This window comes from Dendrobates tinctorius, unplaced genomic scaffold (genome assembly GCF_039654945.1).
Source record: "Dendrobates tinctorius isolate UK_male_01 unplaced genomic scaffold, ASM3965494v1 ptg000351l, whole genome shotgun sequence".
In the NCBI taxonomy this organism is placed as follows: domain Eukaryota; kingdom Metazoa; phylum Chordata; class Amphibia; order Anura; family Dendrobatidae; genus Dendrobates; species Dendrobates tinctorius.
Window position 1 is genome coordinate 2319653 of NW_027362017.1, and position 15035 is coordinate 2334687.

At 44.9% G+C, this 15035-nt stretch overlaps 1 protein-coding gene across 1 annotated transcript in view; it reads right to left on the reverse strand.

Annotated features, from left to right (window-relative positions):
- Positions 1–15035, reverse strand: part of LOC141075418 (venom factor-like) — a 397441-nt gene that overhangs the window by 156174 nt on the left and 226232 nt on the right. Inside the window, exons 16-18 of the mRNA XM_073562451.1 lie at positions 4604–4678; positions 1657–1860; positions 1366–1477 (exon numbers count right to left, since the gene is read on the reverse strand). Coding sequence (XP_073418552.1) covers positions 1366–1477; positions 1657–1860; positions 4604–4678 — 391 coding nt within the window. The remainder of the gene's footprint in view (positions 1–1365; positions 1478–1656; positions 1861–4603; positions 4679–15035) is intronic.

A 15035-nucleotide genomic window follows, 5' to 3' on the forward strand; every position in this document is an offset into this window, starting at 1 on the left:
GATACAGTATATAAAATCATATACATTCACCGCACTTCATCAGCCAGCTGGCATCATCTCATTGTCTCCTGATTTTCAGCCTGAAAGGTCACATCATGCCCGTAAATTCACCAGTAAAGGCTAAGCAAGTAGCTTTGAGTTGTTATTAATAGCCTGGGAACCTTTTAGGATATCGTCCCTCTTGCCAGATTATTAACATAAGCCCCAGAAATCGGCTTTCCTTCTGCTGGTTATGACAATGACGCGAGAGCCCACACCATTTTTTTTATTTATTTCTTAATTTTATACACAATGTACACAGTGGGTACTGAATACAACTTCAATCCTTATCTCCTGGTCACGCTAATCTGAGTATGACCAGGAGACAATGATGACAGATGTCCTCAGTAGCTGATGCCTGGATCAGCGCTAACTGTACCGCTTTTTCCCAGGTTCCGATACGTGTCATGCTCGTAACACATTAGTGTTCATGTGTGCAGCATGCATTTTGCCAGTGCTGCCCAAAAGAAAACTGACATGTCTGCAGGTTTTCACATGGACACATGGTCCGTGTGAAGAACCTGACCTGTGCGCATCACCATAGAATACAATGGGTGTGCGTATGTCCATATTTGCGATCCTTATAAAAACGAAACGCATACGGACATAAAAAACAGATGTGTGATGGGCGCTTAAACTTGATGTATTTATCAGTACAAATAAGCATATGAAATGCTCTTAATTATACTTCAATAACCAGAGAAACATTGTATGCCAGTCTCAAAACTGTAAGCTAGATGAAAACTATTCTCAAAAGCCCCTTAAATGGAATAGGTCACCACCTTTCACCCCCCAAACTGTTTATAATTGCATGCGGCTCTTTCAAAGCTAAGTCCAGCAATACCTTTACCTAGGCAATCCATTCATCAATTACTTAGAAATTAGCATCCAAACTGATATGCAAATGAGTCTGTAGATCTTCTTTGCCTGAAGTCGCATAGCATAGAAACTGTCAGTCAAGCAGAAAGAGGCGGCACTGGGTGGGGAATAGAGCTGGAGTGACAAAGGCTTCAGATTTACAAATACAGTAGATCTGCAGTCTAATTTGCATACAAAATTCAAATACTGCTTTCTCAATAACGGAAGAATGGACCGACCATATAAAGGTATTGATGAACTTGTGTTTGAAAGAGCTACATGCACATTTAGTTTGAGGTGTGAAATCCTATTGACAGGTTCCCTTTAAAGGGTAAGAATTTTTTTGCACAGGGGTTTCCAAATGTAAGTGTCTTGAGTAGTCTCTAATGAAATCCAAATGATTTTCCTAAAACGAATCAAAAAAAAGAAGCATGGTCATACAAATAATGGAATCATTCAAATTCTCACTTTTCTGAATCAGGTTTTTCATCCATTTTTAGAATGCTCCACAACCAACTCTCTGGAAATTCACTTCTAACCAAAATATCAGCATCCGGATAATAGTCAAGGTCATTTGCACCTATGGAGAAAAAAAAAGTTCACAAGGTAAAATAGGTATTTCTAATTCAGATAATTTTGCGATTATTTGAAGAAGCTCATGGCGGCTGAAAACCGCCCACAACTTGTGAACAGAAGTGGCACTGTTTTTTTTTAAATAATGAACACCCCCTTTAATTTTCTCTCACAAAGTGTGCTTACTTCTATCAGAATCTAGGTCACTTTCTTTTATCAGCCTCTCCATCTTCAGCTTCAGATCAATGTATCTGCAGCAGTCCAGGAAAGCTTCCTTACATGTCTCTCCTTCTTGAATGAGGAGAGCACGTCGCTCGCAGCTGTGGCCCATCGGGTTCTTAACCATGCCATCATTGCAGCATTGCTTCTCGAGGTTTGTGTAGTTAGAGGCTAAACAGAAGAAAAAAAAGATAATTCTACAACACACATCATCGTTACTAAAGTCCTAAGATATATATGAGTCGACGGCCATACGAAGGACCACACACAATGACCAGGTCCAAAAACTAGTCCTATAATTCAAGGCTTCTATGAGTTTATGAAGGAACTTTTACAGCAGCAATTTCAATTAATTATCCAGTCCATTGATGGAAAATTAGGCTTCTTAGAAAAATGTACAACTTTTTGTGGTTTGCATTAAATTTATCAAACAATAACATTGTATATATCTCAACACAACTAGCATGTATAACAAATGGTTTCCCCAAATATCTCAATCTCAGAATTATTCATCCTTCTATGACCAATGTCTCTTTAATATTTAGCATACCATCTTACCATTTGGTTGTTATGACCTGCTGCGCATGTGATTCATAGCCAGACAAAAGCTCCTGGCAACATTCCTGAGGTATCTTTACGCATTCTTCATGGACACTGGCCTCCACAACACTAATATTCTTTAGATTCTTCTTTAAATTCCACCAAATATTTTTTATGGGTTTGAAGTCACATGACTTCCAAGACTTTTTCTGGAATCAAGCCTTGGCAGACTATGAGGTTTACGTAAGCTCTTTGTCATTTGGAAAGGTTCAATGGTGCCTAGGGTTCATCTTCTTCAAAGAAGGCATGAGGTTTTGTCCTAGGATTTGCAGTACGTGATTGAATCCATCTTGCCCTGCAAAATTCACCTTTCCCTACTTTCAAAATTTCCAGTACCAGAGTAAGCAAATCAGCCCAAGGGCACCACTGCTATGCTTCACTGTATGCATCACTGAACCACCACCATGCTTTACTGTTTGCATCAGCAAGCCCAAACCATTCTTCATTGTAGGCATCACCAAGTCTTTGCCGTGATTTACTGTAGGCATCACCAAGCCAGTAAAATGGTTTACTGTAGAGATTACTGAGCCACTGCCATCTGCCTGGACCTATATGAGGGTTAACAAGACACACAGCTGTGTCATGGTATTAAGACGCTAGTTTTCCTGATTACTATCTGCCTGCAGCTTCCAATATCTCTGCTGCCTGCTTCCCAGTCTCCTGTCTGCCTGCGGCCTCCAGTACCTGTGCTGCCTGCTTCTCAGTCTCCTGTCTGCCTGCGGCCTCCAGTACCTGTGCTCCCTGATTCTCAGTCTCCAGTCTGCCTGTGGCCTCCAGTACCTGTGCTACCTGCTTCTCAGTCTCCAGTCTGCCTGTGGCCTCCAGTCCTGTGCTACCTGCTTCTCAGTCTCCTATCTGCATGCGGCCTCCAGTACCTGTGCTACCTTCTTCCCAGTCTCTTTTATGCCTGCGGCCTCCAGTGCGGTGCTACCTGCTTCTCAGTCTCCTGTCTGCCTGCGGCCTCCAGTACCTGTGCTCCCTGATTCTCAGTCTCCAGTCTGCCTGTCGCTTCCAGTACCTGTGCTACCTGCTTCTCAGTCTCCAGTCTCCCTGTGGCCTCCAGTACCTGTGCTACCTACTTCTCTGTCTCCAGTCAGCCTGTCGCTTCCAGTACCTGTGCTACCTGCTTCTCAGTCTCCTGTCTGCATGCGGCCTCCAGTACCTGTGCTACCTTCTTCCCAGTCTCTTTTATGCCTGCGGCCTCCAGTGCGGTGCTACCTGCTTCCCAGTCTCCTGTCTGCCTGCGGCCTCCAGTACCTGTGCTCCCTGATTCTCAGTCTCCAGTCTGCCTGTCGCTTCCAGTACCTGTGCTACCTGCTTCTCAGTCTCCAGTCTCCCTGTGGCCTCCAGTACCTGTGCTACCTACTTCTCTGTCTCCAGTCAGCCTGTCGCTTCCAGTACCTGTGCTACCTGCTTCTCAGTCTCCTGTCTGCATGCGGCCTCCAGTACCTGTGCTACCTTCTTCCAAGTCTCTTTTATGCCTGCGGCCTCCAGTGCTTTGCTACCTGCTTCTCAGTCTCCTGTCTGCCTGCAGCTCTAGTGCTTTTACTACCATTTCCCACATGTCTCATCTGCTTGTTGCATCAATGCAAATGGCCTGTGTGCCCACCTGGACCTTGGGCTTCAAGGATACACCTCACCGGATGAGTTAATACATATTCTTTGAGCATATTTCAGCTGGCATTTCTTGTGCTTTTAGGTCATTAGAGGTGTATATCTTTGAGTCTTGGCATGGAGATCTTCAGCATTTCACATGTGTCTTACTACAGATCTTTTGCAATCACTCACAGGTTTTTGGCCATGTGTAATCTGGTGGCAGCCGGAGTTAGCGTCCTCTTTTTGATATCAAAGCCTTTTCTATCTTTATATTTCCTTAAATTTGTTTGCACAAAACATTAATCTCTTCTTTTAACATTTTGGATGTCCCCAGAGGAATAGGCTAAGATTCCTCAGGAAAACTATCAGAAGCTGATGTCCAACTATGTATCATGGACAGTTAGAGGTGCGCTACTAAGTTTTAAAGACACTTTTCCTGAAAGTATCCTGTTATATTAGCTGTGTTGAGCAATTTACTTTTTTCTTGTTTGATTGGCTTATTGCAGACATCAGAAACTTTTTAAATTTTAAAACTATAATGTAACGGGGGCTGAATAATTGTAATTGCAACTGTATCTCGCAGTATAACAGGGCTCCCCTAACCCTCGGCTCAAAAACTGAAAATGTCCAACATTATATTACAAAGAACAGAGAGAGGATACACTGTATATGTGGCTTTGTTTTCCTGAAAAGAAGATATCAATTTTTTTCTTCCTACCCTTCTGAGTTTTAATATCCATCAAAGCCACTGATGATCTTCTCTTGCGCGTCTTGGTGTCCTTACATGATGGATCTAAAAAATATAATGTTCTTACATAAGATTGGAAATATAACAAAAAAATGGTGTTTTAAAATCTTGAAGACACCTCTTATTTTGGCGTTAAAGTGAATCTGTTAGGATGATTTCACCACTGGAACTAATGGTAGAATAGTTGTAGAGGCCCTAGCACAACAATCAAAATTATACCAGTATTGCCGCAATCTGATGTGTCAGGGCAGAGAAATCAAATACATGCAAATAAGCTTGCAAGTGCATTGATGAAGTGTCAAATTGTATTGACATTGTCCCAATGCACCTACAAGCTAATTTGCATATATCTTCATACCACTAGTTCTAGAAGAAAAATTGTTCCCCTTATGAACCCAGCAATTTTTGCTATCATAACCACTAGAGATTAATAAATCTGCAGAAATTACAAATTTACACGAATTTGGCAAGGAAATAACTTTGATGTGAAATTTAATATTCTTTATTGTGCTCTGTGGTCTTTCAAGAGACCCCAGAACATCTATATATATAAAATTGAATGTGTGTGTGTGTGTGTATCACCAACCAATCACGAAGCATCTTTCATTTCACCAGCGCTGTTTAAAAGAACCTGAGCTGTGATTGGTTGGTATGAGCAGCAGTTTTCTTTGCAACCAATCACTAAGCATCTTTCATTTCACCAGAACTGTTTAAAAGAAGATGAGCTGTGATTGGTTGCTATGAGCAACAGTTTTCTCACTCAACAACACCTCAGCAGACACTGACTGGGTGAGAGAAATCTAGCATCCCTGGAAACAGGAGCAGAGAGCACATGACAGAAATGAATCACCCAATCCTGTGTCCATATCCCATCACACATTCTCCATTCCATAGGCACATCTTCCCTCTTAAAGGGATCTTCAGTATGGAAGTCAGAGCAAATCCACTCAGAGCTCTGGTTCTGACCCCAGGCCACTCTTAAAGGGATCCCTGGTATGGAAGTGAGGGCAAATCCACTCAGCACTCTGATACTGACCCCAGGCCTCTCTTAAAAGGGATCATTGGTATGGAAGTCAGGGCAAATCCATCCATCACTTTGGTTTTGACCCCAGGCCTCTCTTAAAGGGATCCCTGGTATGGAAGTTAGGGCAATTCCACTCAGCACGCTGGTTCTGACCCCAGGCCCCTCTTAAAGGCATCCCCAGTATGGAAGTCAGGGCCATTCCACTCAGCACTCTGGTTCTGACCCCAGGCCTCTATTAAAGGGATCCCCAGTATGGAAGTTAGGGCCATTCCACTCAGCACTCTGATTCTGACCCCAGGCTCATGGGATGATGTGGGATATTAGGGGTAGTAGTCCGGTGGCTCTGGCTGACAGGATGATGTGGGATATTAGGGGTAGTAGTCCGGTGGCTCTGGCTGACGAGATGATGTGGGATATTAGGGGGAGTAGCCCGGTGGCTCTAGCTGATGGGATGATGTGGGATTTTAGGGGTAGTAGCCCAGTGGCTCTGGCTGACGAGATGATGTGGGATTTTAGGGGTAGTAGTCCGGCAGCTGTGACGGGATGATGTGGGATATTAGTGGTAGTTGTCCGATGGCTATGGCTGATGGGATGATGTGGGATATTAGGGGTAGTAGTCTGGTAGCTCTGGCTGATGGGATGATGTGGGATATTATAGTGACTGTGGCTATGCGGAGTAGGCAGGGCTCCACACTCAGCTTTATATATATCTAATACTAGCTGAAGAGCCCGGCGCTGCCCGGGCATAGTAACTAACTGTGTTTAGTTATAACAAATTATAATTATCCTCCATCCCATAGTCCCGTGCCCATATACCCATCATACATATCCTCCATCCCATAGTCCCATGCCCAAATACCCATCATACATATTCTTCATCCCATAGTCCCGTGCCCATATACCCGTCATACATATCCTCCATCCCATAGTCCCATGCCCATATACCCATCATACATATTCTTCATCCCATAGTCCCATGCCCATATACCCATCACACATATTCTCTATCCCATAGTCCCATGCCCATATACCCATCATACATATTTGCCATGCCATCCTCAACCACAACATGAGCATTATTATTTGAGTATCAAAATTTATTAATGAATTATTAAAAATATATAAATTGTATCCTAAGTCATACTACAAGACTCGTTAAAGGGTTGATTGTGACTTGTAGGATCGCTACTACCAATAGGTGGCGCTGTAGAGTAAAAGTCCTCTTTCTTTCTGAAGAGGCAATTTGCATATTATTTTCCCAGAGGAGCATTGCACGGCGAATAAGTCTCCTTACCTTGACAAGCCACAGCTGGCATGTCACTCTCCGCAAGGAGAAACCTTACTTCTTAGACCCTAGTCCAGAGCCTCTCACCTTGCCAAATCAGATCTCATACTTTGCACTGACGAGAGCCAACAGCTCGAAACACCGTGTCTGCAAATTGAGATTCTGATTTGGCTTGTATCCTAAGTCATACTACAAGACTCGTTAAAGGGTTGATTGTGACTTGTAGGATCGCTACTACCAATAGGTGGCGCTGTAGAGTAAAAGTCCTCTTTCTTTCTGAAGAGGCAATTTGCATATTATTTTCCCAGAGGAGCATTGCACGGCGAATAAGTCTCCTTACCTTGATAAGCCACAGCTGGCATGTCACTCTCCGCAAGGAGAAACCTTACTTCTTAGACCCTAGTCCAGAGCCTCTCACCTTGCCAAATCAGATCTCATACTTTGCACTGACGAGAGCCAACAGCTCGAAACACCGTGTCTGCAAATTGAGATTCTGATTTGGCTTGTATCCTAAGTCATACTACAAGCCTCGTTAAAGGGTTGATTGTGACTTGTAGGATCGCTACTACCAATAGGTGGCGCTGTAGAGTAAAAGTCCTCTTTCTTTCTGAAGAGGCAATTTGCATATAAAAATATATAAGCATATTACATTCATAAGGTACATGAACAAATACTTGTGACAAACATGGCTCCATAAATAACTATTAGATTATATTATATCGCCGCATGGTATGAGACATAACATGATCTGTTTATAAAGTAATAGATATTGATAAACTCTGCTGAACCACTCTCCCACATTTACCATGTGGCTACAATGAAGCCAATTATCTCACTCAGGGATTACAACAGAGAACTAAGTGCCATGAACCTTTTGCATCTCAACTCACAATACTCAGTGATTCAAACACTGGAATCTTACTGATAAGGGTTGAAAGCAAGATCACCTGCACTCAGTACTATAACTGGCAATAAAGCGCTCAAAAATAAAAGATCCATATGTACAAATTACCTGGATCCTTAGCGGCATGCAACACAGTGGATAGGAGCCTTGTCACCCGACCCCGACGTGCACGTTTCGCCCTGCTTCCCCGTGCCCATATACCTATCATACATATCTATCATCCGATAGTCCCATGCCCATATACCCATCATACATATTCTCCATCCCATAGTCCCAAGCCCATATACCCATCATACATATTCGCCATCCCATAGTCGAGTGCCCATATACCCATCACACATCCTTCATCTCATAGTCCAATGCCCATATACCCATCATACATATCCTCCATCCCATAGGCCCGTGCCCATATACCCATCATACATATCCTCCATCCCATAGGCCCGTGCCCATATACCCATCACACATCCTCCATCCCATAGTCCCATGCCCATATACCCATCACACATCCTCCATCCCATAGTCCCGTGCCCATATACCCGTCATACATATCCTCCATCCCATAGTCCCATGCCCATATACCCATCACACATCCTCCATCCCATAGTCCCGTGCCCATATACCCATCATACATATCCTCCATCCCATAGTCCTGTGCCCATATACCCATCCCACATCCTTCATCTCATAGTCCAGTGCCCATATACCCGTCATACATATCCTCTATCCCATAGTCCCGTGCCCATGTACCCGTCACACATCCTCCATCCCATAGTCCTGTGCCCATATACCCATCATACATATCTGCCATCCAATAGGCCCGTGCCCATATACCCGTCATACATATCCTCCATCCCATAGTCCAGTGCCCATATACCCATCGCACATCCTCCATCCCATAGTCCCGTGCCAATGTACCCATCATACATATCCTCCATCCCATAGTCTTGTGCCCATATACCCATCCCACATCCTTCATCTCATAGTCCAGTGCCCATATACCCATCATACATATCCTCTATCCCATAGTCCCGTGCCCATATACCCATCACACATTCTCCATCCCATAGGCCCATGCCCATATACCCATCATACATATCCTCCATCCCATAGTCCTGTGCCCATATACCCATCACACATCCTTCATCTCATAGTCCAGTGCCCATATACCCATCATACATATCCTCTATCCCATAGTCCCGTGCCATATACCCGTCACACATCCTCCATCCCATAGTCCCGTGCCCATATACCCATCACACATATCCGCCATCCCATAGGCCCATGCCCATATACCCATCATACATATCTTCTATCCCATAGTCCCGTGCCCATATACCCATCACACATCCTCCATCCCATAGTCCAGTGCCCATATACTCATCACACATCCTCCATCCCATAGTCAACCATTATGACATCATAATGAGCGGCGGGGCTTGAAACCTATGATGACATCAGTGTCGCCATGGCAACCATTGTGACATCATAATGAGGGGCGGGTCTTGATACGCACACACTGCTCCCCCAGTATGTAGATAGGGGCATTATGACATCATAATGAGGGGCGGGGCTTGACGCGCACGCACTTTTTCCCCAGTATGTAGATAGGGGCAAAATTGTTTGGTGAATTGGAACGCGCGGGGTTAAAATTTCGCCTCACAACATAGCTTAGGACGCTCTTGGGGTCCAGACGTGTGACTATGCCAAATTTTTTGGCTGTAGCTGCGACGGTGCGGATGCCCATCCCGGACATACACACATACACACATACATACATACATACATACACACACTTTGAGCTTTATATATTACTAGCTGAAGAGCCCGGCGCTGCCCGGGCATAGTAACTAACTGTGGTTAGTTCTAGAAAATTATAATTATCCTCCATCCCATAGTCCCGTGCCCATATACCCATCATACATATCCACGATCCCATAGGCCTGTGCCTATATACCCATCATACATATCCTCCATCCCATAGTCCCGTGCCCATATACCCATCATACATATCCTCCATCCCATAGTCCAGTGCCCATATACCCATCACACATCCTCCATCCCATAGTCCCGTGCCCATATACATATCCGCCATCCCATAGTCCCGTGCCAATGTACCCATCATACATATCCTCCATCCCATAGTCTTGTGCCCATATACCCATCCCACATCCTTCATCTCATAGTCCAGTGCCCATATACCCATCATACATATCCTTCATCCCATAGTCCAGTGCCCATATACCCATCACACATCCTTCATCTCATAGTCCCATGCCCATATACCCATCATACATATCCTCCATCCCATAGTCCTGTGCCCATATACCCATCACACATCCTTCATCTCATAGTCCAGTGCCCATATACCCATCATACATATCCTCTATCCCATAGTCCCGTGCCATATACCCGTCACACATCCTCCATCCCATAGTCCCGTGCCCATATACCCATCACACATATCCGCCATCCCATAGGCCCATGCCCATATACCCATCATACATATCTTCTATCCCATAGTCCCGTGCCCATATACCCATCACACATCCTCCATCCCATAGTCCAGTGCCCATATACATATCCGCCATCCCATAGTCCCGTGCCCATATACTCGTCAAACATATGCTCCATCCCATAGTCCAGTGCCCATATACCCATCACACATCCTCCATCCCTTAGTCCCGTGCCCATATACATATCCGCCATCCCATAGTCCCGTGCCCATATACCCGTCATACATATCCTCCATCCCATAGTCCAGTGCCCATATACCCATCACACATCCACCATCCCATAGTCAACCATTATGACATCATAATGAGCGGCGGCAGGGCTTGCAACCTATGATGACATCAGCGTCGCCATGGCAACCATTGTGACATCATAATGAGGGGAGGGGCTTTATACACACACTGCTTCCCCAGTATGCAAATAGGGGCATTATGACATCATAATGAGGGGCGGGGCTTGACGCACACACTTTTTCCCCAGTATGCAGATAGGGACAAAATTGTTTGGTGAATTGGAACGTGCAGGGTTTAAATTTCGCCTCACAACATAGCTTAGGACGCTCTCGGGGTCCAGATGTGCGACTGTGCCAAATTTTGTGGCTGTAGCTGTGACGGTGCGGATGCCTATCCCGGACATACATACATACACACATACATACATACACACTTTGATCTTTATATATTAGATCTATGTATGTGTGTGTGCCATTCATATGCTTGACAGCATGGCAAACACCGCTTCTCATTGGCGGTAAAATCATCACCGCCGGTCAAATAGCATGAAAGCACAGCTGTGACCGGAGGTATAAAGTTTACCTCTGGTTACTGGTGTCAGCTGATGGGACTATTGTGGTGCATGCACTGTAAATAAGTAATTAAAAAAACACGACGTGGGTTCCTCTGTATTTTTGATAACCAGCCAGGCAAAACTCACAGCTGAGGGCTGCAACTCTCTGATTTAAATAAATAATTTAAAAGAACCGCCTGGGGACTCCCCCATTTTTGACAATCAGCCTTGCTAAAGCTGACAACTGTGGGCTGGTATTCTCAGGCTGGAAAGGGGCCATTGATATTGGCCCCCCACAGCCTAAAAATAGTAACCCACAGCCATGATCGTCCAGGCTGAGAACCACTGATGAATGAGCTGCTGCGAGCACAGCATCAGTGACTATTGTTGATGTCATCGAGGTTACCTCCGGTCATTGAATCTGCATTCCCAACAGGGCTGAACTGCGGTGACCTTGGTGAGATCTCCACTAGCACAGTGACAAAAAGTCTCATGGTGCAGAGGTGAGTTCACTAGGAGAATTTCACTGTGGGGAATTTGAACTGCGGTAAACTCTCTTCTGCACTGTGAGACTAATTTTCAGTGTGCTAGCGGTGATCTCACCGAGGTCACCACACTAAATTGACCCAGCTGGGAATGCAGCCTCAGTGACCAGAGATAACCACAATGACATCACCACTGGTCACTGATGTTGCACTCTCAGCAGCTCATTCATCAATGGTTCTCAGCTTGGACGGTCGCATCTTGGCACCGTCCAGGTTGAAAACAGTATAACCCCAGACATGGATTACGGCATGGGACAGAACGATGGACAGGTTAGGGACAATGTTGTATTTTATTTTTGTTTTATTACAGAAGAGGGATTCAATGGAATTAGGCGTTAGGTGAGTATAACTGTGTTTGTTAATATTAAATTGAAAAGTAAAAGTGTTTTGTATTCTTGCTGTGTCTTTCGTTACAATATAACTATAGGATTAGCAATGGATAGGTGTCTTATAGATGCCTCTCCATTACTGATCTGGGGGCATGATGTCACCGGACAATACAAAGGTGACATCAACCCCACAAATATGAACCCCACTTGCCACCGGTACAGGGCAAGTGGGAAGAGCCGGGCAAAGCACAAGAATTGGATTATCTAATAGATGTGCCTTTTCTAGGCAGATGCGGGCTGCTATTTTTAAGCTGGGGGGGCAATATCCATGGCCCCTTACCAGCCTGAGAATACCAGCTCTCAGTTGTTTGCTTTAGTAAGGCTGGTTGTCAAAAATGGGGGGAACCCATGCCATTATTTTAAATTATTTATTTAAATCAATAAAAAAAATCAGAGTGGGGATCCCTCTATTCTTGATAACCAGCCTTTTTGAAGCTGGCAGCTGAGGGTTGCAGCTCCCAGCTGTGAATTTTGCCTGGCTGGGTGTCAAATATACAGGGTATACAGGGGAACCCACGCCATTTTTAAAAAACAATTAATTATTTACAGTGCTAGCGCCGGCTGATGAATACTCCCATCAGCAGGCATCGGCTGATGGGAGCAGTAGTCCCATCAGCCGAGATCAAAGACTGGAGGTAAACTTTATACCTCCAGTAATAGCTGCATGGCTTACGCTGTCATTTGACAGCCTGGGAGCCTCGGCTGTCTGACCGGTGGTGATGATTTTACCGCTGATCAGAAGTGGTGTTTGTCACGCTGTCATGCACATGACAATGCAAAAAACACCTGGTGGTCGGGGGGTCGAACCCGAGCAGTAGCACAGACTTCCTGGTGAAGTCCATGTTCGGTGTCCATGCCCGAACAGTAAATGTTCGGTACAGACGCCGAACTTTACTGTTCGGGTTTGCCCATCTCTACTAAAGATAAAGTGATGCATCGCTGTTCTCCTGTCCTGCCGTAGCCCATTATTTATTTCTCTGTTCCATCCAGCCTTCTCTTACCTTTTGGAAGGGGTGTTTCAGGCGTCTTCACTCTGTGTTGGATTTTCTGGCACTAAGTAGGCCTCAGAAGTCATTATGCACATCTTGACATCAAAATTGCATAATGCACATTGTGATATCATAAGCACTGGAAGCCCCTACGTCAGTAAAGATCCCCAAAGAGAAGGTTGCACACTATAGGAAAAGGGACTAGATAGAGAGAAGGACCTGGCAGTAGGATTCAGCATGACATATCAGATGAGTATTCTTTTGTTGTATAATTGCTCTATATTAATGAATATATGGCAATCCTGTAGGAGAGATAGAGTGTTCAAGAAGGGTCCCACTCCGTAAAACTAAAAATATAAAAGTCCTTGGCACGCCCAAAAATCAGATAAATCAGATATTTATTTTGGCAATCCAACAAATGATAGTAGTTTTAAGACACAGAGGGTGCCCTACATCCTGCAATTAAGATTGTTTTTCTCCTGAATTGTCTAAACCTCTTTTATATCCCCCTGTGTTACATTAGCAACAAGTGTCTGAAGAAGGTCCATGTGGACCGAAACTTACTAGTATCTTTTGTTGAATTGCCAAAATAAAATCTGATTAAATTGCTTTGGAAGTTAAAAATATTAAAATAACTAAGTTTGTAATTGATTTGATTTTTCTACCTGCCATCATTCTCTAACTGTGAGAGCTTTTGTCTTATTTAATGTACAGCTTTCAGCCACTAGAGCCTGGCCGAGTGTGCAAAGTACGTTCCTGTAATGTGCTGCTGCAGTGCAGTTCAGCGCAACCTCCACCAGGGGGTGCTGGTGAGGGAAGAGAGGTTGAACCCACACAGCGCAGTAATACAGAGCAGCAGCACAGGTGTCACAGGTAACGTAAGAGTGGTTAGACAAGCCTAATCAGAAACTGTCAGTAGCAGAAGTACCAAAAGTCACAGCAATGCACGTAGTCAGAGAGAAGCCAGAAGTCAAAGCCTACCGGAAACGTGGTATACAAAACTTGAGATGTAAGACGTAGTCGGGGTACAAGCCAGAGTCAAAGTCAGTCGGGGAGCGTGGTATCAGAGACAGAAAACAAGAGGCGGAGTCCAGAGATCAAGCCGAGTCATACACAAGTACAGGAAGTCAGAGGCAGAAGGATCACTAGGGTATACGGGTCAGCGGCTGTAGCCTGGAAGCATGAACTATAGCTGACACTGGCCCGCAGGCTGCAGAGGACTGAAATAGCCCAGCCATCTCCAAAATGAGGCAGAGGGGATTAATCCCCCCGCATGACCAGTCCAGAGAGAAGACAGCTGAAAACAAACTCTGGACTGGATTGTGACAGTTCCAGGGGAAGAGTTAACTCAAATCATCCTATTCAGCTCTCTCCTAACCAATGATTTCTATACAGCAGTTATCTGCTCACGTTATTCTCCATCCCTCTCAGTCTCTGACCTTTTATCAGTCTTGCAAAATCACCAGCCCCAAACTCCTACCTTGGCAGCTTTCAGAGGAGGTCTCCAAATCATGACTCTTAGGGCCCCGTCACACGTAGCGACTCACCAGCGAACCCGACAACGATATCAACTTGTCAGGATTGCTGGTGAGTCGCTACATGATCGCTGGTGAGCTGTCAAACAGACAGCTTCACCAGCGATCAGCACCAGCGACGCCGAGCGCGCGGCATCGCTGTGTACGTTAGATACCAGCGCGCTGATGCAGGGAGCTGGTAACTAAGGTACACATCGGGTTTCTAAGCAGCGCGCATCAGTTAGAAACCCGATGTGTACCTTGGTTACCAGCTCCCTGCATCAGCGCGCTGGTAACTAATGTACAGAGAGGGTTTCTAAGCACAGCGCGCTGCTTAGAAACCCTGCGTTTACCTTAGTTACCAGCTGATCGCTGGTCTCCCGCCTGTCACACGCAGCGATGCGTGCTGGGCAGCGGGAGATCAGTGATCAAATAAATGTCCAGGGCTTCCC